The 27,071-nt window shown below is 42.5% G+C and overlaps 2 protein-coding genes across 12 annotated transcripts in view; one reads left to right on the forward strand and one right to left on the reverse strand.

Annotated features, from left to right (window-relative positions):
- The window catches only part of RBMS2 (RNA binding motif single stranded interacting protein 2), a 54,392-nt gene extending 32,176 nt beyond the window's left edge, over positions 1-22,216 (forward strand). For 2 of the 4 annotated variants that reach the window (XM_079143244.1, XM_079143243.1), the window contains exons 3-14: positions 839-897; positions 1,786-1,877; positions 3,255-3,412; positions 8,600-8,679; positions 8,813-8,922; positions 9,258-9,304; positions 9,486-9,579; positions 12,947-13,024; positions 13,352-13,462; positions 14,228-14,308; positions 14,745-14,829; positions 16,461-22,216. In XM_079143244.1, coding sequence (XP_078999370.1) covers positions 839-897; positions 1,786-1,877; positions 3,255-3,412; positions 8,600-8,679; positions 8,813-8,922; positions 9,258-9,304; positions 9,486-9,579; positions 12,947-13,024; positions 13,352-13,462; positions 14,228-14,308; positions 14,745-14,825 — 991 coding nt within the window. In that variant the 3' untranslated portion in view covers positions 14,826-14,829; positions 16,461-22,216. Of the gene's footprint in view, positions 1-838; positions 898-1,785; positions 1,878-3,254; positions 3,413-8,599; positions 8,680-8,812; positions 8,923-9,257; positions 9,305-9,485; positions 9,580-12,946; positions 13,149-13,351; positions 13,463-14,227; positions 14,309-14,744; positions 14,830-16,460 lie in introns of those variants that run through there. The other 2 variants (XR_013764317.1, XM_079143245.1) reach the window with 2 other exon arrangements.
- The window catches only part of BAZ2A (bromodomain adjacent to zinc finger domain 2A), a 34,164-nt gene continuing 28,474 nt past the window's right edge, over positions 21,382-27,071 (reverse strand). For 7 of the 8 annotated variants that reach the window (XM_079143221.1, XM_079143215.1, XM_079143217.1 and 4 more), the window contains 9 exons: positions 26,772-26,994; positions 26,492-26,647; positions 26,231-26,382; positions 25,761-26,050; positions 25,518-25,650; positions 25,257-25,403; positions 24,545-24,771; positions 24,285-24,428; positions 21,382-24,206 (listed from right to left, as the gene is read on the reverse strand). In XM_079143221.1, coding sequence (XP_078999347.1) covers positions 24,041-24,206; positions 24,285-24,428; positions 24,545-24,771; positions 25,257-25,403; positions 25,518-25,650; positions 25,761-26,050; positions 26,231-26,382; positions 26,492-26,647; positions 26,772-26,994 — 1,638 coding nt within the window. In that variant the 3' untranslated portion in view covers positions 21,382-24,040. The remainder of the gene's footprint in view (positions 24,207-24,284; positions 24,429-24,544; positions 24,772-25,256; positions 25,404-25,517; positions 25,651-25,760; positions 26,051-26,230; positions 26,383-26,491; positions 26,648-26,771; positions 26,995-27,071) is intronic. The other variant, XM_079143216.1, reaches the window with a different exon arrangement.

Consider the following 27,071-nt stretch of genomic DNA (forward strand, 5'->3'; position numbering starts at 1 on the left):
ATAGTCATTGATTCATTTTATATTCCCAACACTATATTTCCCTTTATAGATGATGAAGCTGAGCCTTTTCAGAAAGGTTTGATAACTTGTCCAAGATCACACATAGCTAGAAAGTGGCAGAACCAGGATTTGAACCAAAATGGTTTGGCTCAGGTTGGCCTTCAATTAGGGGTCAGTAAAGGGAGGGGAATGAGTGTCAGAGAAAAGAAATGTCTATAGTTTGTCCAAAAGGAGACAAATAATGTGAAGGGTTAGTTTTGGTCCTCAAGGAATTCCAGTCAGAGCCTTGCCCTTACTCTGCTATGTGGGTATTGCCAAGCATCTTTCCCAAGACAGTCATTTCTGTCCAACTAGTATTTGAGTTTTAGTTGAGGAAGAAGAGAGAAATATATTGGTATTATAAGGACTATAGTCACTTCATTTCTGGTAGGCATCTTTAGGGTGATAGATTTCTATTGATGGTGGCATTTCTTTATTGTTTTTATTAAAATAAATAGGAAAAGTTGTCCTACTGGGAGCACAGAAAAAGCATGGATTCATCCAGCTGTCTTAATGTCTGTCCTGTTGTGAGTCCCTGTCCCCAGATTATCCCTTTGCATTTTCTTTCTTTCTTTTTTTTTTTAGTACTAGGAATTGAACCCAGAGGTGCTTAGCCACTGAGCCACATCCCCACATTTTTTTATTTTGAGACAGGTTCTCACAAAGTTGCTCAGGGCCTTGCTAAATTGCTGAGGCTGGCTTTGAACCTGTGATCCTCCTGCCTCAGCCTTCTGAGTTGCTAGGATTATGGCATATGCCACTGTGCCCGGCTATCACTTTGCATTTTCTTTTCCCTTAGATATGGCAAGATTGTCTCCACTAAGGCCATACTGGACAAGACCACAAACAAATGCAAAGGTAAGAGAATAGTTGTCCTTGGGGATAGAGAGTAGTGGTGAGTTAGGCCATCCCTTGCCTGAGAGAGAGAGAGAGAGGCAAGGAATGGCCTTTGCAGCTGAGAGAGCCTAAGTACCCAGTGCCCAGGAAAAGTGTGAGGTTTTTCAGGCTCAAAAGTAGATATTTAGATTAATAGGTGGCCAGATAACTAGAGCTGTTTGAAGAGCCAAGGTCAGAATGCTTCGCAGAGTTCCTAGAGTCCCTTGGGTCCACTTTGACCTCATGCTTCCCTGGATGGGGTGCTGGAGGTGGGTAGGGAAGTTTTGTTTTTCTTTTTACTTACTAAAGCAATGTAAATGCCTTTTGATGGAGGTGGAAGGTTGACTCAGTAGGTGTTATTTTTCAAGAATGAGTAGTTTTATTGAGGTTTTTAGTAGTTCTGAGTGGAGCTGAAGAATGGAATAAGGAGAAAGGGCTGCAGGTTGGGAGAGGGAAGGGCTTCTTCCAGCAGATGGCTGTTTTCCCAGGGAAGGCTATATTCCCCACATGCCTAGCATTTCTGGGGTGTATCTAGGAAAGAGTGCAGGGTTTTATTGTTTTTGTGTTTTTTAGAAGTGTGCAGGGTGCTGTGGGTTATTAGAAAGCCTAGTTCCTAAAACCTCAGATTTTTAAAGGGGAGGGCAGGGGCACCACAAAGACCTCATTTCCTTTGGCCTCCTTAACCACAAAGTAGACCCAACCTCAGGGCATAAGAAGCACATGGACAACAACCTGAAACCTCTTAATTTCTCTTTCTCCCTTCTACTTCCCTTACATGGATCCTAACTCTTCCTCTGTCTCCTGAAAAGCCTGGGCCTCCTACCTCCCTTACACCTCCCACCTTCCCGTGATGCTGTTTCCCTGTTCCAGGCTATGGCTTTGTGGATTTCGACAGTCCTTCAGCAGCACAGAAGGCTGTAACAGCTCTGAAAGCCAGTGGTATACAGGCGCAAATGGCAAAGGTAAGACTGCCACCCCAGTCTGTTCCTCCAAGGGGTATAGTTACCACCAAAGTCCCAGTTCCAAGACTTTCAGAGCAAAAGTATTGAAATCGCCCATGAAATTGATAGGCAAGCTCTGTGTCTATGGGCATTGTCAGTCTGGATCTGGATCCATTGAACATTCCTGGCTATTGCAGCAAGATAGTATTGGGCTGTGGCTCTGTCCACTCTGTTCCTCCATCAAGTTATTATGAGCCTGCAGGAGGGTCAGGAGGCCTCTTGCAATACTCCTGCTGCCTATCTCCACCCTGGCCCCACTTCCCTACCAGAGGGATCGTGGTCATTTTGCAACATTCTCTGAAGAAGGCTGTTGTGCAATTCGGAGGTTCTGAACAATGCTCTCCCCCTCCCAGCACTATTCCTTGTAGGGGCAGGGAGTGGACTGGGGAGTGGGAGGGAAGCCACAGCAAGGAAGGAAACTGTCCCTCCTGCTCAGATCTGTTTGGAACTGTTTTTCCTTCAGACTACTAGAAAACTAGAAGCCTGTCTTGTATCTTCTCTTAGGTGGGATTGTCCTTTTGCCTTTCTGAAGCCATCATGAATACATGTCTAGAATTGATGAGGCAGGCCTACCAGCCACTCCTCTCTGCAATAGTTAAAGAAAAAAGGAAACCCCAAAGGCAAAGGCAGAACAGGGGTTAAGGTTGCTGGTGATCACTGCGTAGGGCAGAGTGACTGCTCAAATTCTTAAAAACACAGCTGTCAGAAGATATTGCCAGTGTGCACGTTTGTCTTCTGGGGGGCCCTCTGGGTCTTCCTTCTGGAGTAAAGCCCCCTGGCTGCAGCTCCACCCTTTAGGAGCTTTCAGGGTTCCCAGGCGACTAGAGTTTTCTGGGGTTGTGGTGATCCCTGGGCTACATATCTGGTCCTTCCTCTGTCCCCATTCTCCCCTCTTTCTGCTTTCCTTGGGTCAGGGGATGAACAAGCATTCCTACTCTGAAGATTGTGCTGTGACCGGAAGAGGGGGAGGGGGCTACTCAAAACAATCCATCCGTGGTGAGATCAGTCCAAGAAAATTCAGCCTCTGGAGCAGGCTGCTGGGGCAGAGGGGGTGCTGCTCTGTCTAATTCTTAAAGAGATAACTAGGTACAATCCATGACTTGTATAGTACTAGAAATCTGTTTTAAATCTGTTATTATTTATTTATTTTTTTTTCCTTACAGGACTGTACATAAAACCTGTGGCAGTGGGACTGACTCTCACAAATAATTAATATTCTCTTTGTTTATGTGGGACCCTTTCTACTATCTCTTTTCTGAAATGTCATTTTGTAGATGGTAGCTGAAAGTGGAAGGGGAATAAAGGATATGAGCCTCATTTTCTCTTTTATTTCCATAGCAACAGGAGCAGGACCCCACAAACTTATACATCTCAAACCTCCCACTGTCCATGGATGAGCAAGAACTGGAGGGAATGCTGAAGCCCTTTGGCCAGGTTATCTCCACCCGAATTCTTCGAGACACCAGTGGAATCAGCAGAGGGGTTGGCTTTGCAAGGTGAGAGATGCAGGAGTGGGAAATGATGAGGTTAATAAAGAATGTCACTTAGGAAGGCACCAAAAAATTCCCCCCCACATACACCATGGAACTAAATTATTGATCAAAAATACTTGACTGTAAATAGAGGTTCCTTTATTTATTTATTTGGTACAGGGGATTGAACCCAGAGGCGCTTTACCATTGAGCTACATTCCTCAGCTCTTTATTTTCTTTATTTCAGGACAGAGTCTCACTAAGTTTCTTAGGCCCTTACTAAATTGCTGAGACTGGTCTTAAACCTGTAATCCTTCTGTCTCAGGCTCCTGAGTTGTGGGATTATAGGCATGCACCACTGTGCCCAGCACTGGAGGTCGATTTAGATCAGTGATTTTCTTAAGGTGTTTCTTAGAGCTGCAGAGTTCTCCAGGGTGCCCACTTCTGGACGCAGGTGTCCTTGTTGTGGGGTTTCATTCTCTCCCAGCCCACTTAAGAAGTGGTTCTGGTTCTGCTTTTATTTATTCTTTTTTTAAAATGTTTTTTAGTTGTTGATGGACCTTTATTTTATTCATTTCTTTACATATGGTGCTGAGAATCAAACCCAGTGACTCACACATGCAAAGCAAGTGCTCTACCACTGAGCTACAACCTCATCCCTGCTTTTTTTTATTCTAAGATTGTGTTTGATTGGAAATTCTCTTCTCTTTTTTAATTTGGAAGTTACTGGACTAAGTGATCTGAACACCCTTTTTTATTTAACAACGTCTTATCTGGCCCACCAACAGTCCCTTGATAGAACACTCCCTGATTATTGCAGATTTGGGAACTAAGGAATAGGTCCTCATCCTCACCAGGCTCAAGCTGGGCAGCTCCACCTGCTGGCAATCCCAGGTAAAACCACAGGTGGTTTCTAGGCTGTGTCATTACTTTTTTTTTCAGTTCCCATACTTGCTTCTTTGGATGTGTGTAGTACTGGGGATTGCGCTCAGGGGCACTCCACCACTGAGCTACATAACCAGATTTTTAAAACTTTTTATTTTGAGACAGGATCATACTAAATGGCCCAGGCTGGTCTTGAACTTGCTGTTGAGTTGCTTGGGGTAATAGGCATGCACCACTGCACTTGGCAAATTACCTTTATTTAACTACTAAATAACTATACTTACCTAGTGATATATGCCTGTTAGACATTGCATGACTTCTCAAACCTTGGAACCAGAATGGATATCCGCATCCTCATTTCCCGTCACATACTGACTTTCTTATGGTACTTGCTTTTGTCATAGCAACTCTTGACAACACCATTTTGCAAAACTTGATTGTAGGGGGAAGTAATGTCAAAATGGTGGCCTACTTTAAGTTAGTATTCCTTACAACATCCAACAGATGTTGCTGTATTTTCTTCAAGTGTGCTTTTTTTAGTTTCTCAGTGGCCCAGGATGCATGAAAGCATAGTCTGGGAATCATGGCTTTGAAGACTTTAAAAAATCTGTGAAGCCGGGTTCGATGGCTCATGCCTGTAATCCCAGTGGCTCATGAGGCTGAGGCAGGGGGATAGCAAATTCAAAGCCAGCCTCAGCAATTTAGTGAGGCCCTAAGCAGCTTAGAGAGACCCTGTCTCTAAATAAAATATAAAAAAGGGCTGGGGATGTGGCTCAGTGGTTAAGTGCCCCTGGATTCAATCCCTGGTACCACAAAAAAGCAAAACAAAAACCAACAACAACAAAAAAAGAAACAACTATGAAATCTCTTTCATGTTTTTATGTTAACATCTACAAATTTTCTCATACATTTAGATTCTTGATAAGTGTAATTTCCATATATTGACATTTTAAGTAAAACTGTTACATGATTTTAAAATGTATCCAAATGAGACTAAATGTAGTAATTTGTTACACAAAATTGTCCAGTTAAAAATGCATGGACCAGCGGGGCATAGTGGGGCACACTTGTAATCCCAGTGGCTCTGGAGGCTGAGGAAGGATGATTACAAATTCAAAGCCAGCTTCAGCAATTTAGCAAGACCCTAAGCAACTTACTGAGACCCTATCTTAAAATAAAAGTAAATGAAAGGGCTGGGGATATGACTCAGTGGTAAAGTGTCCTAAGTTCAATCCCCAGTACCAAAAAACAAACAAACAAAACTGTATGGACCAGGGCTAGGGATGTGGCTTAGTGGTAAAGTGCTTGTCCAGTATGCATGAGGCCCTGGTTTTGATCCCCAGCACTGCAAATAGCAACAAAAAAATGTATGGGCCATTTCTTAATAATCATAAATCTCATATTGTTCTTATAGCACACCTTTTATCTTCTTGATCTTGTGTTTGCATTCCATTTTCTTAGAGACTTGTATCCTAGTGTGAAATACTTTTATATTTGAGTCTTTCTATGGATCATCCTTATTTCTGTCCAACAAAATGTGTGTGTGTATATATATATATAAAATTAAAACTTTTTTCCTTATGGCCATTAGGCTGTGTGTATTAACTTAACCCATGAGAGAATTATCTTTACAATTATTATTTCACAGGCACACCGTACAACATAAATATATTAAAATGTTCATACAAAATTTTTTTATATAAATTTTGTTGGAAATTAATCTCCTATGACATGACTAAGTTTTATTTTCTTTTAGATTTTTCTTATTAGGTCATGTAAATGTCAATGAATATTGTTTGTTGCTATAACAAGAGTGGGCTTAGTATCAGTTTTGTTCTTTTTCGTTTTCGTGCTGAGAAACCTTATTCATATAAATAAGTAGATGAGAATGGAAGGGATTTTGTTAAAATGGGAATTCTTTGAATTACTTTTGAATTATATGCGAAGAACCAAAGTGAGCTGTCATCAAAATTGATGCTTTTGTGTGCATCCACGAGTTTCTAAAGTCTTCCAACTTTTTGGAAGCAAATAATCGGAAACTGTCTGACTTATAAAAGGGATTTGTAATTTAGCCATTAATGCCTGCTGTTGAGTTTTAGGATGGATAAGAAGTATATTCAGAAGAGTGGTTATAAGAGGGGACTTTAGCCTTGACCATTAGCAGTTAGGAGCCCTCCCTCAGGCAGATCCCTGGTAGAAAGAGTTTTGAGGAAGTTGAGGTTCTAAAACACTCTGCCTGCTCATGCTTTGGAAAGACTATAAGTAGAAGTTACTGAAGATTACTGCTCTAGGATGTCTAATTGGTTTTCCCTAAAAGTGGTTTTCCCTGAAAGGTTCCACTTGAGGCCTTTTATTTAAATTTTTGTTACCGAAGATTTAATCTAGGGGCGTTATACCACTGAACTACATGTCCAGCCCTTTTTAAATTCTGCCTCTCTAATTTGCTGAGGCTGGCCTTGAGTTTGTGATCCTCCTGAGTCCCTGGGATTATAGGCATGTGCCACCACACCTGATTCCAGTCCCTTTTTATTTATTATTCCTTTTTTTCTTTACTGGGGATTGAACCCTGGGGCACTTTACCACTGAGCTAAGTCCCCAGTCCTTTTTATTTTTTTTTTATTTTGAGACAGAATCTCACTAAGTTGCTTAGGGCCTCACTAAATTGCTAAGGGTGGCCTCAAACTTGCAATCCTCCTTCCTTAGCTTCCCAAGTCACTGGGATTACCGGTGTGTGCCACTGCACCTGGTTTATTTGAGGCCTTTTTTTAAAGTTGCCTCCTATAGAGGAATGGTTGATATTTTTAGTGGTTATTGTATAGAAAGTATACTGACTTAATTTAAATGTGATAGTAAGTGAAGAAACTATACCTTATAATTTTTGGAACACATCCGTATACATTATCTCACTCAATCTATATAACACTGATTGAGTTTGATTTTCTCTAAAGCTCAAATAAGGAGTTGGGTCCAGAGGGTTTTTGCGAATATTCTGATAGAAGTTAGGGTGGTAAACTGGTGCTGATATCTAGATCTTCTGATCCCTTACTCAGTCCTCTTTGCCCAACAAGAAACCTCAGCTCAGTAGTTCCCAGTATCCTTTTTCTGTTACTGTGGACCATGAGCCCTTTATTACCAGATACCTAAAATCATAATGATGTCATTAGTAGCTTGATAATTATAACCAGAAGCAAAAAATAAATATTAGCAAAATCTTAGCTTGTACAGTTTCCTTAGAATAAAGGAACAATTTCCATTAGTGTTTTATAATAAAAAATAATGGGGTTTGGGGTTGTGGCTCAGTGGGAGAGTGCTCGCCTAGCACGTGTGAGGCACTGGGATTGAGCCTCAGCACCGCATAAAAATAAATAAATAAATAAAATAAAGGTATTGTATCCATCTACAATTAAAAAATATATTTACAAAAAATAATTATAGGGGGTTGGGGATATAGCTCAGTTGGTAGAGTGTTTGCCTTGCAAGCACAAGTCCCGGGTTCAAATCCCCAGCACCACAAAAAAAAAAAAAAAAATAATAATAATAATAATAATTATAATGAAGTCTAGCCAGTTGTGGTGGCACATGCCTTGGTGGTAGTCCCAAATCCTGTGACAAAATTAAAAAAGCGCTGTGGACATATCTCAGGGGTAGATTCTCCTGAATTATAAAGGGAAAAAAAGCCAGGAACAGTGGTGCATGCCTATAATCCCAGCTACTCAGGAGGCTGACACAGGAGGATCACAAGTTTGAGGCCAGCCTGGGAAACTTAGTGAGATCCTATCTCAAACAGGGCTGAGGCTGTAGCTCAGTGGTAAAGTACCCCTGGTTTAATCCCCAATACCAAAAAAGAAAAGAAAAGAAAAGAAAAAAAGACTTGGGGATATAGCTTAGTGGTGGTAGAGTCCTGAGTTCAATCCCCAGTACTACTAAAAAGTAAATTAAAAATAATAATATAACAGCTACTATTTCGTAATTTCTTATTTCAGTGCCAAACACAATAGTCCCATCCATCAGTGTTCTTTTTTATTTTTAGTTTTTGCAGTGCTTGGAATTGAACCCAGGGCCTAGGCAAGCACCTACCATTGACTGAGCCCCACCCCAATCCCCACCTGAGTCTTATTTGGAATATTAATATCTTGAAGACCTTCATTATTTTAGGATCCCTTACAGGAGACAGTTGAGGGGAACTTCTTTAGATGTTGGGGTTGCATGTGCTGCAGAAATTGTTTTTATAGTCATAACTTTTGAACTTTCGGGGCATTCTCTTTGAATGTGTAGAGCACACAGATCCTGGAGAAGCTAGAGCCTAACCCCTCTTGTGCTTCTTAGGATGGAGTCCACAGAGAAGTGTGAAGCCATCATCACCCACTTTAATGGAAAATATATTAAGACTCCCCCCGGTGTACCAGGTGAGACATCTGGGAATCAGGCTGAGAGCCACATGTTATTCTTTGCAGTTAAGATTCTGGAAGAGTTTTGCATGAGTATAAGTCTGCTCATTGAGGTAGGACTCAGCTGCCTGTCTGCTTTTTGTCTTGCCAGCCCCATCTGATCCCTTGCTTTGTAAATTTGCTGATGGTGGGCCAAAGAAACGACAGAACCAAGGAAAATTTGTGCAAAATGGACGGGCCTGGCCAAGGAGTGGAGACATGGTAAGAGGTCATCTGAGGAAACAGATGTACTAAAGACACTAAAGTGGAATGGAAATTACTATAGCTTGATTTCTGTGAGCTTAGGTGGCAAGCCTGAGAGCTATAGTGTGTGTAAATGAGAAATGCTGGTGGCTTTAACATGATCTTGAGTGTGGGTCTTGAGTGAGTGGGGTTCTGCAGCCTTTAAAATTGGAAAAACTCAGCAGCTGTAGTGGGACTTGTCCAGACTTTAATTAGTTGAAGTGTTAAAAAACATCCATAGTCTTGGCATTCTGGGCTTACTCCTGTTCTTACCCCAGGGTTCACAATGTGAATTCTATGTTCTTTCTTTTTAGGGTGGGATGGCCTTGACTTATGACCCCACCACAGCTCTTCAGAATGGGTAAGGGTTTTTTATATAATCAGGCCACCTGAAAATGACAATAGCCTGTGGATATTTCACACAGGCTGTTGGATATTTCATCTTGATTTTCAACTAACAATGAGTGGGAAGGGGCTGTGCTTTTATCAGTGGACCTTGTGGTTTCCTGTGACTTTTTACTGAGTAAGATTCCTTCCTACAGGTTTTACCCAGCCCCTTATAATATCACCCCCAACAGGATGCTGGCTCAGTCTGCACTTTCCCCATATCTTCCATCTCCTGTGTCTTCCTATCAGGTATGTTCACACCCAAAAAAGGGAGTGGTGGTTTTCCCTACCATGTGTTTTAGGTGAAGGGCTATAAGGTGAGAAACAACTTGGTTTTTGTTTTTTCTTCCTGTAAATTACATGAAAATAATGTTACACAAAAGTATAAACTAGGGGCTGGAATTGTGGCTCAGTGATAGGGTGCCTAGCATGAGTGAACCACTGGGTTTAATCCTCAGCACCACATAAAATAGAGAAAGTGAAAGCATTGTGTCCATATACAACTTAAAAAAAAAATATATATATATATATATATATAAACTGATCTATGTGTATGTGTTTGTGTATATACATAAACAGCATACATATGTATGTTTACATAAATTGTGTACACACAGTTTACAGGCATCCTCCTACTCTTTGCACCATCCCCACAAGTAAACCCTTGTTAATTTCCTTCTGTATAGCATTTCCCATATTTTTCTTCATGTGAACATACATATATATATTTTTAAGAATTTAACCTTTTATTTATTTATTTATTATTATTATTTTTTTATGTGGTGCTGAGGATTGAACCCAGGGCTTCACACATGCTGGGCAAGTGCTCTACCAGTGAGCCACAACCCCAGCCCTATGTATAGGGTTTTGGTTACTGCTTATTTTATCAAAAATTAGACCGTGTTAAATATATTTTTATCTTATATTCTTCTCACCTAATATCTTAGACAAATAATTCTCAAAGTGTGGTCCCTGCAGTTTTGGCATTACCTGGGAACTTATATAAATATGAATTTTTGGTCTCTACTCCAAATCTACTGAATTAGAAACTCTAATAATAAGGCCCAAGAAAAATCCGGATTTTAACCAGCCTTCCAGGTGATTCTACTGCAGCTGACATGGAGATCCTTTGCTCTGGTTATTTCTTTTTTAATGATTGCATTATATTTTATACCAGAATTCTTCAACTGTATCCCAGTGAAAGGTATTCACGTACATTCAGTTTTGCTGCTACATATAATGCTTTGGAAGGATTCTTGTACCTGTATTCTTATGGTTGCATTCATTTCTGGGAGCTAGCATCCCAGGAATATGATTGCTAGGTTGAACAGTGAATGGATTTTCAGATTTATCCAAGTTGCCAGATTGCTTTCCACAAAAGCTGTGTCAATTCAGGTTTCCATCAACAATGTGTGAGTACCTATTTTTCTCCAGCCATAGGTATCTGCTTTTGAAAAATGTTTGTCTTGATGAGTGCAGAGTACATTGTTACTTTAATTTTCATTTCTCTGACTACAGGTGAATTTTTTGCTTATCATGTTTTGATTTGCTCTTCCCTGTTTGCTATTCTTCTGATTTGCCCATTTTTCTATTTGGTTATTTGTCTGTTTCCTATCAATTTATATAAACTCTTGATTTAAGTATTCTCAGAATGTTACCTTTGTTAAAAATATTTTTTTCCAAACTTATTCTTTCTCTGTTGGTTTTTGTGGCCATTGGACTTTAGCTATATTCTCTGGATCATTTAGAGAACTTCCTAAAACCTAGGCACCATACCCAGAGTTTTCTATTCTGTCAGTCTAGCAGGGAAGGTAAGAACATGCATTTCTAACAAGTCCCCAGGTGATGCTCCTGCTACTCCTGTGTGTAAGTTTTTGCCATATGGAAGTTTTGAGTTTGCCTGTTGTTAAACATCTCTGGTTGGGTATGGTGGTACACCCCTGTAATCCCAGCGACTGGGGAGACTGAAAGTGGGAGGATTGCAAGTTCATGACCACCTCAGCAACTTAGTGAGACCCTCAGCAATTTAGCAAGACCCTATCTCAAAACTTAAAAATAAATAAGATTAGAGACTTGGCTCAGCAATTAAGCATCCCTAGGTTCAATATCCTGTACCAAATATATATTTATTATTATTATTATTATTATTATTATTATTTTATTATTTTTATTATTATTTTGGCACTGGAGAGTGTACCCACCCAGGGTCACTTTACCACTGAGCTACATTCCCCAGCCCTTTTTATTTTGAGGCAGTCTTGCTAAAATGTTTAGGGCCTCACTAACTTACTGAGGTTGGCCTTGAACTTGTAATCCTCCTGCCTCAGCCTTCCAAATTGGTGGAATTACAGGCATGTGCCATTATGCCTGACTCTCTCTCTTTTATAGCTTTTGAATTTCCTGTCTTAATTTTAAAATGTTAGCTGGGCGCAGTGGCATGCTTTTGTAGTCCCCTATATTGTATGTGTGATCTCCATATTTTATTATTTTATTGTTTTACACTTAAGTGTATAATCAGGAACTTATTTTTGTGTATGTCACTGGGATTATAGGCATGTGCCATAGCACCTGCTATATACATTTTCTATGTTTGTAGATTTGTCTGTTCTAAACACTTCATGCAAATGAAGTCATATGTTGTCTTTGGTGTTTCTTTCACTTAGCGTGTTTTCATGTTTCATCCATATTTTAACATGCATCGCTATTCATTTTTTTGGCTGAAAAATATTTCTTTGTATGGATATGCCACATTTTGTTTATCCATTTATCAGTTGATGACCATTTGAGGTGTTTCCACCTAGTATGAATAATATTGCTATGAACATTCCTATTTTGATTTTTAGGGGGTACATGTGTTTTCATTTCACTTAGGCATAAACTTAGGAGTAGAATTGCTGAGTTACGTAGTAACCCTATGTTTAACTGTTTTAGGAACTGCTGAAGTATTTTCCAAAGTGATGCACCATTTTATATTTCAACAGCCTTGTAAAACACTTGTTATCTGCCTCTTTTTTTAATGTAGCTTTTGGTTATTGATGGACCTTTCTTTTATTTATTTATTTATATGTGGTGCTGAGAATCCAACCCAGGGCCTCACACATGCTAGGCAAGCACTCTACCTCTGAGCCACAACCCCATACCTACATTCTCTCTTTTTAATTAGAGCCATTCTATTGGGTGTGTAGTGACTTACCATTGTGGTTTTTGTTGTTGTTGTTGTTGTTGTTTAGTTGTCAGTGGACCTTTATTTTTATGTGGTGCTGAAAATCGAACCCAGTGCCTTACATGTGTCAGGCAAGCACTCTACCACTGAGCCACAACAGCCCCATTGTGTTTTTTATTTGCGTTTGAGCCTCTTTCATGTACTTACTAGCCATGTGTACACTTTCTATTATATATGTCTATCCAAATCCTTTGCTAATTTTTAATCAGGCTATTCATTGAATAGTTGTGAGTTGTTAATATGTTTGAAACAGCCTTTATTAATGTTGTTATACTCTGAGGGGGGCATTTTGGGGGGACTTTGCTAAACATCATTATATCATTGATAATTATCAGACCATTGAACAATAGTTTCTCTGCAGTTAACATTTCTGTTTGTTTTTGCTTACATCAGAGAGTGACTCAGACATCTCCTCTACAATTACCTAACTCATCTTGGATGCACCACCAGTCATACCTCATGCAGCCTTCAGTGAGTGTTCAGAAGTGGGCAGAAGCAAAAGAGGCAATTTGATGTAAAGAAAAGCAAAGGGCTTTGATGACAGGAGATGTGGGTGTGAGTTCTGGCTCAGTACCTTGTGCAGCCCTTAAATTCTGTGAGTGTTTTGTTCTTAGATAATTGTCCCTTTGGACTGATGGGTAGAGTGTCTGTTCCTGTTATATGGCTGGGTTGCTGCTCACTATGGCTTTTAATTCCCAGGATTTAAAAACGTCTGTCTTCAGTCCCTTCATTGTCACTGCCTTAGGTAACCTCACAGGATGCTGCCAACTAACTCTTTTCCTTTGTTGCTGCCTTTAGGGTTCAGTTCTGACACCGGGGATGGATCACCCCATTTCTCTCCAGCCTGCCTCCGTGATGGGGCCCCTTACCCAGCAACTGGGCCACCTCTCGCTCAGCAGCACAGGCACGGTAAAGCTGGATATTTCTGATTATTAACTCCTGCAGAGCAAGGAGTACCTGGGCAGTATTCCTCAGCACAAATACTTATGAATGATAGAATCACTTCAGTGTCATTGAGGGCACTCAGAATTGGAAATAAACTACAAAAATAATGATCTGTAAGTCAGGAATGCAGTCATTTTGCTCTCCAGCCTACCCCTATAAACTGCTTCCTCCTTACAAAACTAAAGTGTTTTCTATGTGTGTATTAATTTAAGAGTTAATACACGTTTCTTAGAAATCCTTATCAAAATGGTAATGGAAAGAGCAGACGAAGCTGCTCAGGTTTTTTGGGGCTGGTGCATTCTGATGTGCACAGGAGGGCTAAAAGGCAGGGAATGCAGTATGCTGAGCACACAGTAGCAGGAAGTCAGAACAGAGGAGAGGAGGAGAGAAGGCTAAGTTAGTAAAAGTATGTCTAAGCCAGTGCATTTAAGAACTACCCAGAATGCCTTCAAGAAGCCGATACCCAGACCAACTAAATTAGACTCTTCGGAGATAGAACACAGGAATAAAAATCCCCAGGGAGGGCTGGGGTTGTGGCTCATTGGTAGAGTCTTGCCTAGCATGCATGAGGCCCTGGGTTCAATCCTCAGCACCACGTGAAAATTTTTAAAAATTTTAAAAAGTATTGTGTTCACCTACAATTAAAACATATATTTTTAAAAAAATTCCCCAGGTACTTTACATGTAGCCCAGAGTTGTTGCTCTAGCTGGTTGATGTTTTTCTTCTAGTATATGCCAACTGCCACAGCTATGCAAGGAGCTTACATCTCACAGTACACCCCTGTGCCTTCTTCCAGTGTTTCAGTTGAGGTAAGAGTTATTTTTTGGAGTGAGGATAGGACAATGACAATGGCAGATCTTCCCCTATCAAGTTCTTCCTCTCACAGTGATGCTGATTCTGTGTTCATAAGTAACTAATAGCTATATGAAGAGTGCAGGAAGGAAAGACTTCGTGTGTATTCATAAATGAGACCCTTGGGCCAGCTGGTAGTTAATACCAGAATGCTGCCTTGAATTGACTAGTGTGTCTTGGGAGGGGGGCAGGCTGCTATGAACATTGAAGAACTTTTGACTTTTTCAAAGTGCCTGTGTTGTTTTACATTCCTTCCAGTGCTTATGTGCTGTTTGTGGTGAGTGGGTGGGTTGGAGAGGCCTCTCAGCTTTGGGTGGGTTTTAGCTAGGCTGCTTTTGTGGGAGCTGAGGAAAGGAACACATAAGATGACTCTCCTTCCTGGCTATGGTACAGGAGAGCAGCGGGCAACAGAATCAAGTGGCAGTGGATACACCCTCAGACCACGGGGTCTATTCTTTCCAGTTCAGCAAGTAAGCAGGTAAGAACCACATGTTGGGGGAGTGGGGGGTCCTAAGCTAAAAGAGAGCAGCTCAGCTCTGCCTAAAGTCAGACAGTTTCTCATGCTCCCTACCCTCTGACTTACACCTCCCTTAGGATTCCCCTCCCCATCTAAAATACAAACAAATTCTTGGACATGCTCCCAGACTCCAGAGGGTTAGCCAGGTTACGCACCATCTGTAGGTCCTGTTAAGAACTAACGCTTGGTCATCCTTTTCATAATAAAGAAATCTCTATGCTCCTGCCTTGTACTCTTTCTCCATTGCTGATGGAACCTGGGGAAATCAGCACTTTTTATATGTGCTGATTCAAGGAGAAACTTACACATTCAAGGAGAAACTTACACATATACACACATTTTTTCTTTTGCCAAGAAAGTTTTTCCTTTGTTTTTAATTACAATGTACTTTTCTCCTACCCCAAAGAGTCATGGTGGCTGGAGCTTCTGCTCATCTATATGAAAGACAGTATTTTGTTGTTTTGGTTTTTTGGTACTGGGAATTGAACTGACGGGTGGGTGTTTAACCCTACTAAGCCACATCCCCAACCATTTTTTTTTTCTGCTTTGTTTTTTGAGATGGGGGTCTCATTATGTCACCCTGACTGGCTTCTAATTCCTACCCCCCCCGCCCCGCCCCCAGGACTGAGGACCAAACTTAGGGCCTTGCACATGCTAGGCCATTGAAGCACTCTGCCACTGCACAAAATCCCTAACCCCCTTCTTTTTCAATTGAGTTTTATTTTGTTTTATTTTATTTTATTTTTATTTTTTGTGGTGCTGGGGATTGAATCCAGGGCCTCATGAATGCAAGGCAAGCACTGTACCAACTTTTTATTTTTATTTTTATTTTTTGAGACTGGGTATCGCTGTCTTAAAATTCTGAGACTTAGGGCCTCACTAAATTGCTAAGGCTGACTTTGAACTTGGATCTTCCTGCCTCGGCCTCTGGAGTTCCGGAATTACAGGCATGCTTTTTTATCTTATTTTATTTTTTAAATAACCAAGCTGGGCACAGTACACACACCTGTAATCCTAGTTACTTGGGAGACTGAGGGAGGAGGATTGCAAGTTTAAGGCTAGCCTGAAGAACTTAAAAGACCCTGTCTCAAAATAAAAAGTGAAAGGGCTGGGAATGTAGCCCAGTGGTAGAGTATCCCTGGGTTCAATCCCCAGTACACAAAAACAAAACAAAACAAATATAAGTACCCATGAAGATGCAGTGCTAGGGGCTGGGGTTGTGACTCAATGGTAGAGTGCCTGACCAGCATGCATGAAGCACTGAGTTTGATTCTCAGCACCACATACAAATAAATAAATAAAGGTATTCTGTCTACAACTAAAAAAAAAAGATGCAATGCTAGAATGTTGACCGAAGAGCCCTAGTAGCTGATTTAGTTTTGAACTTTTTTTTTTTATATGTGTTTAAGAAAATATATAAACTTTAAAAATTTGGTTTTTGTAAGGCTGTCAGTTCACACACCCCTCTTCACATATTTTTTGCTTGCTTTCTCTCATCCAGATTATTCTTTTTCTCTTTTCCATACAGTTGAGCCTGCCTAATTGGTCTTTTTATGTTTTTTAATTTTATGAATTTCTTTTTTGAATGAAAGTTTATATGGAATTTTGGGGGCTGAGCAAGGAGTGGAAGTGGCTTTCTCCCTGGCCCTGCCACATCCTAGGAGAAGAGACTAGACTTTGCCTTCAGGAAGCAGAAATGTGATCTAAACTCATTTGAGAGATGACCCACAGCTTTGGAACTTACCTTGAAGCAAATTTGGTTGAAGACTAGATTTCAGCAACTCTCAGCAATCTCCAGAAGGATGGACTGACTGACTTCTGGCTAGCTCTTCTCTGCAAAGGCCGTTGCCCTCTGAGGAAGGTGTCTTTTCCAGATCCAACTTTTTCAGAATACCTGCCGTCCTGCCTCCTGGAGGATCTTTTCTGCCCAGATTGTGTAGCCTGTCTTCCCTGATGCACTGTTGTGCTTTGTGTTCTAGGTCTTTATAGCTGTGACCTTGCTGCAGATCAGTCATTCTCAAGGAGGGTGGTTTTATTTCCCAGAGGCCATTGCAGTTATCTGGTGACATTTTTTATTGCTATGCCTGTGAGTGGGAGTGTGTGCTATTAGCATCTAGTTGCTAGAGACCAAGGATGCCACTAAACATCCTACAGTGCACAGGAGAGCCCCATTATACCCAGCAAAGAATTATCTGGTTCAAAACATCAATAGGGCCAAGATTGAGAAACCTTGATATAGACAGTATTTCCCTGACTTCTGGGCTGGGGTAAATTCTTACCTAGTCCTGGACGTACAGTGCCTTTTAACACTCATGCAACTGGTTGGAACAGATGGAACTGGCATCCTTGAATTCCCCCTGGGCTCTGACATTGATGCTTCTGCATATAACAAGAGCTGTCTTTGTAAGGCTCATGGCTCTTGTGCACATGCTAAATGCACACACATACTTGGAGGGAGGAAAGTACAGATTATTTTGTGTGTGTGCTATGCACGGATGGGAAAGGAGCTCTGATGTGCTCTGGTGTGTTTAGACCCCTTCCCTAGGGAGCCAGAACATTGGAAATAATTTTCCTTCTTGTTGAAGGACAATAGGGAGCTAGGGTAGAAAAAGGGAGTACATCCCATCTCATAATTTACAAGGTCAGATCTTTATAAATGCCTCTGTCTAGCCCCGCCAGATGTGGTGGTATGGGCCTGTCATCCCAGTGACCATAGAGAGGTGGAGGAAGGAGGATCACAACTTTGAGGTCAGCCTGGGCAGCTTAGCAAGACCCTTCTCAAAATAAAAAATAGAAAGGGCCAAAGATGTGGCTCGATGGTAAAGCAACTCAATTAAAAAAAAAAAAAAAAAAAAAAAAGCCTCTATTTTTCTTACATCAAGTAGGAAAATGCTTTTTCTCATCTTCTTCTGGAAAATAAGGTCCTGCTTCTCCTACCTTCTCCCAATCACTCTCCTGTACCAAAAGGAGAATTCTGTTCCCCTTACTCCAAGACCAGGAGGCATCTCCAACAGGCAAAGCAAATAATGGAGATGGAGAAATAGGTGTTCATAGGCTGGTATGGAGAAAAAGACTATAAAAGCAGGAAGAGAAACTGAGATGTCAGTGGCTGCACATAGAGCTAGGCCCAGCTTTCCCTTCTTTCCCTCCCACCCCGCAACTGAGAGTCTCAGTCTTCCCCGCCCTCAGGCTTTGTACATCTTGAGGATAAGGGGGTTGGGGGCAGTGGGTAGGATACAAAGTATAAAGAACAAAATTGCCTGTTTTCTCATTGGTGCTTCAAACCCCAGGTTAGTCTTATCCAGTGTCAAAACCCCAAGTCCAGTAACCTTCCAGAAGGGTTTGTCTAAGCAGACAGTGCTTGCTTTTGACTCTAGCCTTCAGTAAAGTGAAATATACCAGAGCTGCTCTCTCATCAGTGGCCTTTAAGAAAAAGAGAAAACGGCTAGCTAGGCATAGTGAGGCACACATGTAATCCCAGCAGCTTGCAGGGCTGAGGAGGAGGATCACTAGTTCAAAGCAGGCCTCAGCAATTTAGCCAGGCCCTAAGCAACTTAGCAAGACCCTGTCTCAAAACAAAAAGGGCTGGGGATGTAGCTCAGAGGTTAAGCATCCCTGGGTCCAATACCTGGTATGGAAAAGAAAAAAAAAAAAAAAAAAATCCAGAATTCCATTTATTTGCCTGAAGGTAGATTGGGGAAGTCTTGCTGGTAGGTTGTTTGGGGTTACCTTTCCTACATAGAAACTGATGTTGTTTCTGCTGCCCTTCCTCTGCCTCCCAGAATCCCTGATTTTCTCCTTTCTCTGTATTTTCAAAATTGTTTAAATGGCTGTGATTTTTACTTTGTTTGAAAATCTTAAAGTTACCTTTTTTGGGTTCTCCTCATATGAACCTACTGTTGAAAGTCTATTAATGAGTGTTTCTGGTTTGAGCACAGGAAGTGATGGGGAGCCTGCAGTTATTTTTATAGTGGTTAGGAATTTCTTTTTGGTGCTATTGGTTTATACTCCTATTTTTCCCCATAGTTGTTAGTTCACTTCTAACAGTGGGTAGTAATTGGAGAAAGGAAGAAGGAACTATTTCTCCCATGAAATAGTGGAAGATTGGTCAGGGTGGGCAGCGGGTAGAGGGCTCCTCTTCACTATGCCTAGTATTTTCTGAATCCTGTCTTCTTGGAAGCCAGATCTATACTCTGTACTTTCACTTCACCCCCTACTCATTACAGATGCTCATAACATTCTTAAAATATTTCAGTACTTTGTGCTTTTCTGTTTTCAGTCAACTAGAACTTATGAGTTCCTTCCTTATACGTTATAATCCTTTAATAGGCTCTCTGCCTGCCTATCCCATTTTATGTCAGTGTTATTACTGTTCCTTTCAGACCGATTTGATACTGACCCTAGACTGTTTGGACTCTTTGGAGGAGGGTGCAGGTAGAGGTTAGAAAGGTGTGGGAATGATGATGGATAGGGATGTTATTTTTAGTATTTTTAACCAAAGAGTTTAAAACCTGGTAGCTCTGAAGAGGTCACAGCCCTCGTCAGGAATAGACAGAGGTAATAGGACATCATTGGCACTAAGGACGAAGACAAGACTTTGCTGCTGCACAAGCCACCCCTGGTTGTGCCACTTCAGCCCCAATCCATTCCCCTTCCTTTCCTAATTTGCTTATAGTGAGTTCATTCACCACCACCCCCTTAATACCTGCAGTGTCACCAGGTTCTCCTTACTACTTCAATGTCAACCCACTGGGGCTGAGGTCTACATGTGAGCTTTTACTTTGCCATGAAGATGCTGTGAGTGATCTCACTGGAATGTTGCCGGGAATCCTTGACATTGACTATTAGTCTTCTGGAAAAGGAACCATTGCTGCTCTTAGTCACACGCCCCACCTTCTGGGTAGTAGCAGCATTGCACAAATGAGGGGCTACTTTGCCTTCTTAGCCAAGAGCAAAACGCTTGGGCATAGTCAGGCCCCAACTTGCCCCTGGCCTCTGCTAGACCTGGATCTGTGGACTTCAAAGAGGGTTAGAGTTATAAAAGCCAGCCTGTAGATCCTAGATCTTATGCCTTGTTACACCAGTTCTTCCTGACTTCCTTTTAAACCAACCACTCCATTTCTATGTGACCCACTTTCTAGGGCTTTCCAACCATTAGCAGATTCCTGAAGTTTACTCAGCTTTTACCCCTTTCTTCCATAGGACAAACTTCTTCAGTGACTAAAAACTGTAGTGCTCTCCCCTGATCTTTGCTGAACCTACCTATAGGTGTTCCCCATGTTTGAAATGAGAAAACTAGGTGCCCGTAACACTCCAGTTACCACTGCTTTCTCCCCGGCCTGTCCACTTCTGTTTTGAATAAGCATTCATTCATTATGCAAGTAGATCCCCAAACTTCCTTGTCCTTATTACTCATCTACCTCACAATCAGTTCAGCAAGAGCACAAGCACTTGACTTAATCTTTTCCTACTGTTCTCTTCATGACAGGAAACAGGACTAGAAAGGGCTCGTGAACAAATCCACAAAGGCTTTGGTATTTCTATTTCTGGTAATTCTATTTCATGTCTTCTCTGGGGGTTTTAGCTCACTAATCAAACTTTTTAGGTAGGTCTCAATGTGGCACCACCTAAGATAACAACTAATGGTTGGGAGTTACCCCAGGACCACCAACATTGGAACAGAGCTGAGAACTTTAAAAGAAATTTAATAATTGGCTGCCATATAGTTGAGAAAGTAACCAAACACCAAAGAGTTCATGTTTTATAGGACTGGAAGCAGATGTTCCTTTGCCACCATAACATTCACTTATTTTAGAGGGTTTAGGAGATAGAGCACCCACACTGAAGGGTTACTTCTTTAAGACTTTTACAGCCTGAGTAAATAAAAATTCCTACCCCATTACTGGTGTCCTAACTTCCCCAACACATACCCTTTTCAGATGGATGAATACTCACTACATGCACTTATCACCTTGAAATAAGTTTAATTTATACTTAAAACACACTTTGTACATTTTATGCAGAGATTTCTAGTTTTATATTCTTCCCACACTGTGCCATAGCCATCCTTTTAGCTTACTTTTTTCTGAGCCCTGGTCTTCCCTTGTTGTTTTCTTACAGTTTGGTAGAGATCCATTTTGTCTTCAACCTTTTTAATAAAACACAAAAATCTATCTTGGTGTCTTATCCATGGGTGGCAGGGAATGCTGCTACAGGAAAACAGGTGGCAGCTTAGGAAGGCAAGGCATGTATCTTGAGGTAGGAACAGGGCATGTCGAAACTTTACATACCCCAGTACCTCAGTTAAGACACTGAGGCAGGTCCATGGAACCTGTTCCATCCATGTAAGCAGAAGGTATGAACTAGGAATCCTGTTGCTAGATAGCTCTAGCACAGAAAGGGCCAAGATGGGTTGGTGATAAACTTGCATCTTAAACCAGTCAGGCCCATCCCAACACCCATCTCTCCCTGATAAGAGAACACATGAAGAAGGGAAGAGAAATACACAGAGCCTTTTGAATCTATCAAATGTGGTTTTTATTCAACTGACAAGCACTTTTCTACAGCTGCACTTGTGGAACATCACATGGCAAAAACAGATTTTTTTCTCTAGACTTTTTTTTTTTTTCCTTTTTTAACCTTATTAAAAATGAGATTGGTCCTAAAAATATAGAAAGAAATAAATTTAAATTCACAAAAAACTGTACATTATCAAAAAAGTCACTAAAACACCACATTTGGTTATATAAAAAGTCAGTCCCTTTTGTTGTAAAAGGAACATGGAAACTTGGTGTAGATGGTGTGGTTTCTTGCTGTTACCAGACTGACAGGAGAGGGGAAATGAAGGGGCAGCGGGGTGGGATGTCTTTATTTTAACCTGCCTTCCCTACCAAATACTCTTGACCATAGAGAAAATCCACCTAGCTCCAGGGGCAATGAAAATGAGGAAAGAAAAACAAGAAATGGCCCCTTTCGTCATGCCCTATCCCCATCCTTCCTTCAGCCCCCACACTTCTTCAAACTACTCTTGGACCCCACCCCACCTTAGAGTGCCTGGTCCCTAGGAAAAGAGATGGAACTGGGAGAGGAACACGAAGCAAGAACGAATGAGACTTCACTCCCCCTATCCACCTCACCTCCAACAATGAAATTAATCTAGTACATTTTATGCCAGGGGAAAACTGCCATGGGGAAGAAGAGAAACCCCCAACTATAACAGTTCCAAATGTCTAACACAAAGTTTGTTACAGCGCAGTTATTTAGATAAAATATAAATATTTATGCATAATATAAAGTCAATTCAAATATTCTTCAATCCACCTCTTATTTAAAAGAAAAAAAAAAGAAATCTCAAATAAAATTAAGTTTTGAGGTTTATCTGACAGAAAAGGCGACTTTAGAAATAGGCTATGAGGGAGAAGGGATGTTAAAGGAATAAGAAAGGGGCTGCCCCCGGACCTACACTGCCCCCCACCCCCATCAGTGGCTCTTCAGTGCTGCCAGAAGTACAAGGAATGCTCCACCTCATCTGGCACCTTCCACCCAATGGAACATTTCTTGGATGCCTCAGCTCTCTGCTTAGGCCAGCCAGCAGCCACCTCCCCAGTGCAAGTACCCGTAATCTCTGATGGGAGGGGCTCTGCTGAGCAGGAAAGCAGGGGGCCAGAGGCCCATGGCTATAGCTTGGAGTTAGCAGCTTTCCTCTCACATGTTGGGGGCTTAACTTAGGCATAGTCACAAGAAGGGCAGTGGTGGACCCAGAACCCCTTCTGTGCTCCAGGGTCTCTGCTGCTGGGGAAGGGGTCCTGGGGATGAAGTAGATGAAGGAAAGTACAACTAAACCCATAGATGATCATGGGATTAGGAAAGATCCAGTTCTACTCCCCTTCCTGCAAAAGCTTAAGACTTGAAGCTACTGAGAGGAAAGGGAGTTCCTGCCGAAAGATTGCACAGTTTGAAGAGGCTGGAACAGAAATGACCGGGAGAGAGAGAGAGAGAGAGAGAGAGAGAGAGAGAGAGAGAGAGAGAGCCATGTCCCCAGAGAAATTGTTCCTGTGGTTTCCCAAAGACAAAAAGGTGATGGTATGAAACAATGGGAAAGGTGAGAATAAAAACAGATACTTGGGGAAAATGGATCTCATCAAACAAAACAGGGTCACAATCACAGCTCGCATGTAAGCGCTCACTCGTTCACTCTCTCATACACACACATTTATACAAAACACCTCTCTCTTCCTCTCTCTGAGGCCAGCCAATTGCTACCTGGCCTCCATCTTGGAGGTGCACCCAAACTCAGCAGTAGTTGTCCCTGAGGAGTTCCCAAGAGGGAGGTTTGGGAATCAGGTGGGGAAGTTGGCTGGAAGGCCCAGGGTGCCTACCTGCCCTCTCCCCAGCCACTGAGTTTCAGAAAAGGCTGGAAACTCAGCATGTGAGGAGCATCCAACATTTTAGAAGGGATAGCTATTGGCAGGAAGATGAGGACAGAGAAAGACAGGGACCTCTGAACTTTTTTTCCTTTGAGGGGGAAAAAAGATTTGGGACAAATGGAGGGAGGAACCCGTACACGATACTTTTACATTATTGGATGAGGAAGATCTAGAAAAATGTGAGGGGAAAGAAAAGAAAAAGTTGAGAGAAAGCGAGAAGCAGGGAAGGGACTGAACATGGAAGCAGCATGTTCAGGGCCCGGTGTCCGGCTCGACACACTTGGGAGTTAAGTCCACTTTACTGGCCGTCACTGCGGGTCCGCACACAGTACAGAGTGTTTCTCAGTTTCACACATTCACTAGAACTATTGCTATTGTTAAATAACCCCAGAATGCTGGGGCATGTACAGGGAAGGAGAGGAAGCTGGGAGAAGGAAGTAAGGACTTCTTTTCCTCTCCTCATATTTAATTAGGAAATAAAACAAAGGAAAATTATTTTTTTCTTTTTTGGCTTTCAGTCCAGAAGGACCTCATCTCTGCACCTCTTATTTGAGGAGCAAGAGGAGGAAGGGAGAAAGGGGAGAAGGGAAAAGAGGATGTGGTTTGCTGCCAAGGGCAGGGTCAAAAATCAGGGTTATATCTGACTTGAGTCTGGACCCAGGGCAGCATCAGCAGGTGAGAATGGCAGGTTTTTTGTTTGGAAGGTGGGGGGAGATGCCACAAGGTGACTCCCAACCTCCCTTGCCTCATAGATTGGCCTGTTTGCCCTGATAAAATTCTTCCCAGCGACTCTCGAAGAAGCGGCGCATGATGTGCCCAGCCTTGCCCACTTCAGAGTCATCCTCATTGAAGGTTTGGCAGTTGTCAAAGACCAAGAGGGCATCAGCTGCAAACTCCTCTGAGCTGGTATACCTGGCAGGGGCAGAGGTGTAAGCTGGGTAAGAACTGCAGAGTAAGGAAGAGGTAGGGGAGCTGCCAACATCTGCTTACCCTCCTCTGAGCAGGCGCTCCCGCATGGTAGAAAAATCCATTGGGTTCTTTATGATGCGCCGGTACCCGCTCACCAAACGTGGATTCACAGGTTCCAGGAAAGGCCAGGCTGCATCATGAGACTCCATCTCCATAAGGATAATCCTATCAGTTCAGGGACAGTGATGGTTCTATATCCAGAAGTGGACACACATTGACCCCTTCCAGCCCTTCCCTCTGCCAGAAGGAAAGCCAGCTGTCCCAGAACTCCCTCAACTCACTCGCAAAATGTGAGATCACTATGATGGTTCCGCATTGAGATTCGCCGCCGCTTAGAGGGAGACAGACCCTCCTCTGAGTACCGAGGCACTGCTGGGCTTTCTCGGCCCCTTGACAGTACTCGGCGACGGCGGCCATCACTCTCTGGGAAGTTCTGCCAATAACCACTTTTCCGCTTCTGGCCTCGCTTTGGGAAACCAGGTTTCTGAGTGAATTCTTCTTCTACCTGCTGAGGGCAGGAAAAGGTGAGATGAGCAACGGAGAGGGCACCCCACTTGTCTTCCAATTCACTGAAATTCCTACCTAAGTGTGACTGAAGCTTCAAAATACATATGAGGGGCTGCAGATATAGCTCAGTTGGTAAAGTGCTTGCCTTGCATGCACAAGGCCCTGGGTTCAATCCCCAGCACCACCCAAAAAAAAAAAAAAAAAAAAAAACCACAAAAACAAAAAACGTATGATATGAATTTACTCACATAACTCATCAAGTAGGGGTAAAAGGTATAATTACTCCAATTTTATATAGTAAGCAACTGAGGCTATAGAATTTAAGCAGGACCAGAACCCTGGTCAGGTCTCCTAACACCCTGTCAAGGAGCTCATTCCAAGGAAAGCCTCAGAGCAAATAAGGGACACATAAAGGATTGGTAGTAAATGGGATAAATAAGAAAATCTCCAATTTATGATGGGAATGAGAATCAGCAGAAACCTCACCTGGGCCAAACAGACAGCACAAAACCAGTCCCCTTCTGGAACGGCCTCCATCTTGGGCCGATGGCAATAAATATGGCAGCCACGGTCACACCCATCACAAAGCAGAAGAAACTCATCATTGTCACCCTTCCGACAGACTAGACAGGTCTGGAGCAAGGTAGTAAGGAGAGAGAGTGAGCCCTCAAGCCTCTGCATACCAGTGACTCCACCCACCCTGGGCAGCTGGTTCCTCAGCCTTTCCAGACTCTTCCAGTCTCTTACCACTTTGTTGACAGACTTCTCCCAAGCAATGGACCTCTCTAGCTGGCCTACACACAAGCACACCTGTGCTGCGCTCCGGCATCGCTCAAGTGTCTGGCGCCAGACACGAACTCGAGGAGTGATTTCATAAGATCTGTAGGGAGAACATGATGCTCTTTGAAGGAAAAGTAAGATCCATTAAAGAAGCGAGTACTTATCCCTTTTCTCTCCAAAATCAAGAAAAGTGGAATGGGAATCACTCACATCTCTGTAGTAGTGCCCTCAGGAGCACCATTGGGTGTGCTGAGCAGGGCCTTCTCTAATACCACTTCATGAGCTGGCCAGAGAGGTTCCCGCAGATACCGCCGCTCCACATTCTGTTCCAGGGCAGCCAGTCGCATAACGGCCAGGTCCAGAGGGTTGGTACTTTTACGTTGAGGTACCAGCCCTTCCCTGCCCCGACCTCTCCAGGTAATATCCTCCTGGGAGTCAGGCAGATGCTCACAGTAGGCCAAGTCTTCCCGAGTAGAGTCTGGGCTAGGACATGTCCAACCCTTCAGGGAGGAATAAAATTCATTTATGGAAGAAATTTAGGCATAGAAAACAAAACAAAAAACATGACCCATTTAAGCTCATGGTTAGGTCACCTGTGAAGTGGAAACAGAGGGTTTTTCCTAACAGGGATTGATGTCCTCCCCTAAACAACTCCCAAGCCACTGCCATTCCCAGTATACCCGAATCTGCAGATCGGACAGGATAACCCGCTGTTCCAGCTCCTCCACCCACTGAAGCACAGCGAGGTCTGTTTCATATGTCTTCTCTTGGGAGGACCAGCTCATAATCCCTTCTTCAAAAGCAGGTAGCTGAGTGGGCTCAAAGATGGAATCTAAGGAGGGAGTGGCAGAGGCACAGACCCATCAGGCTGCTAACCACAGCAGCAGTTCAACATTTACCCTGAATTATTTACATCAGATTGGGTCAAGGTATGTACTTACCAGTTGTGGGCCGTAAGCAGACTTCCTGCAAGAAGTCCCTGTGCTTGTTAAGGTGTTTGTGAAGTGCCTTTTCCCTGATGCCTCGAGGGTGCAGGGCCTTGAGCATAGAATCCAATGTCTCAGGATCTTGGATCCACCACCAGCCTGAGCGCATCTCTGTGAGCAGAGGATATTTACTGACAAGTGCAGGGCGTGAGGGAGTCAACTATGAATCACACTGTCCACATTGTTCACCACTCTTATCTACACTCTTACCCCATTTCCACCCAAGATCACTCACCAGGAGGGACAGGCTGGGCTGTCAACTGGGTTAGGTAACGCTGCTCCATCTGTTTGAAAAATTTGCTGGGAGGTCTCCCTCTCCGTTTTGGCTGTCCCAGCCCCACAGGACTCTGTGGCATTTCTCCAGGGTCTCCTGTTCGCCTCTTAGGAGCCACCCCGGGCAAGGGAGTGGAACAGAATTGCACTGGTGAACAGGGATTGGTAACACTGGGTCTACTCATCTGTGAATAAGTTGAGACATAGAGCAATGAGAATATTCTCACATTTACAGTTCCCTCAACTTCAGACAACAGCCCCT

The sequence above is a fragment of the Sciurus vulgaris genome (genome assembly GCF_902686455.1).
Source record: "Sciurus vulgaris genome assembly, chromosome: 5".
In the NCBI taxonomy this organism is placed as follows: domain Eukaryota; kingdom Metazoa; phylum Chordata; class Mammalia; order Rodentia; family Sciuridae; genus Sciurus; species Sciurus vulgaris.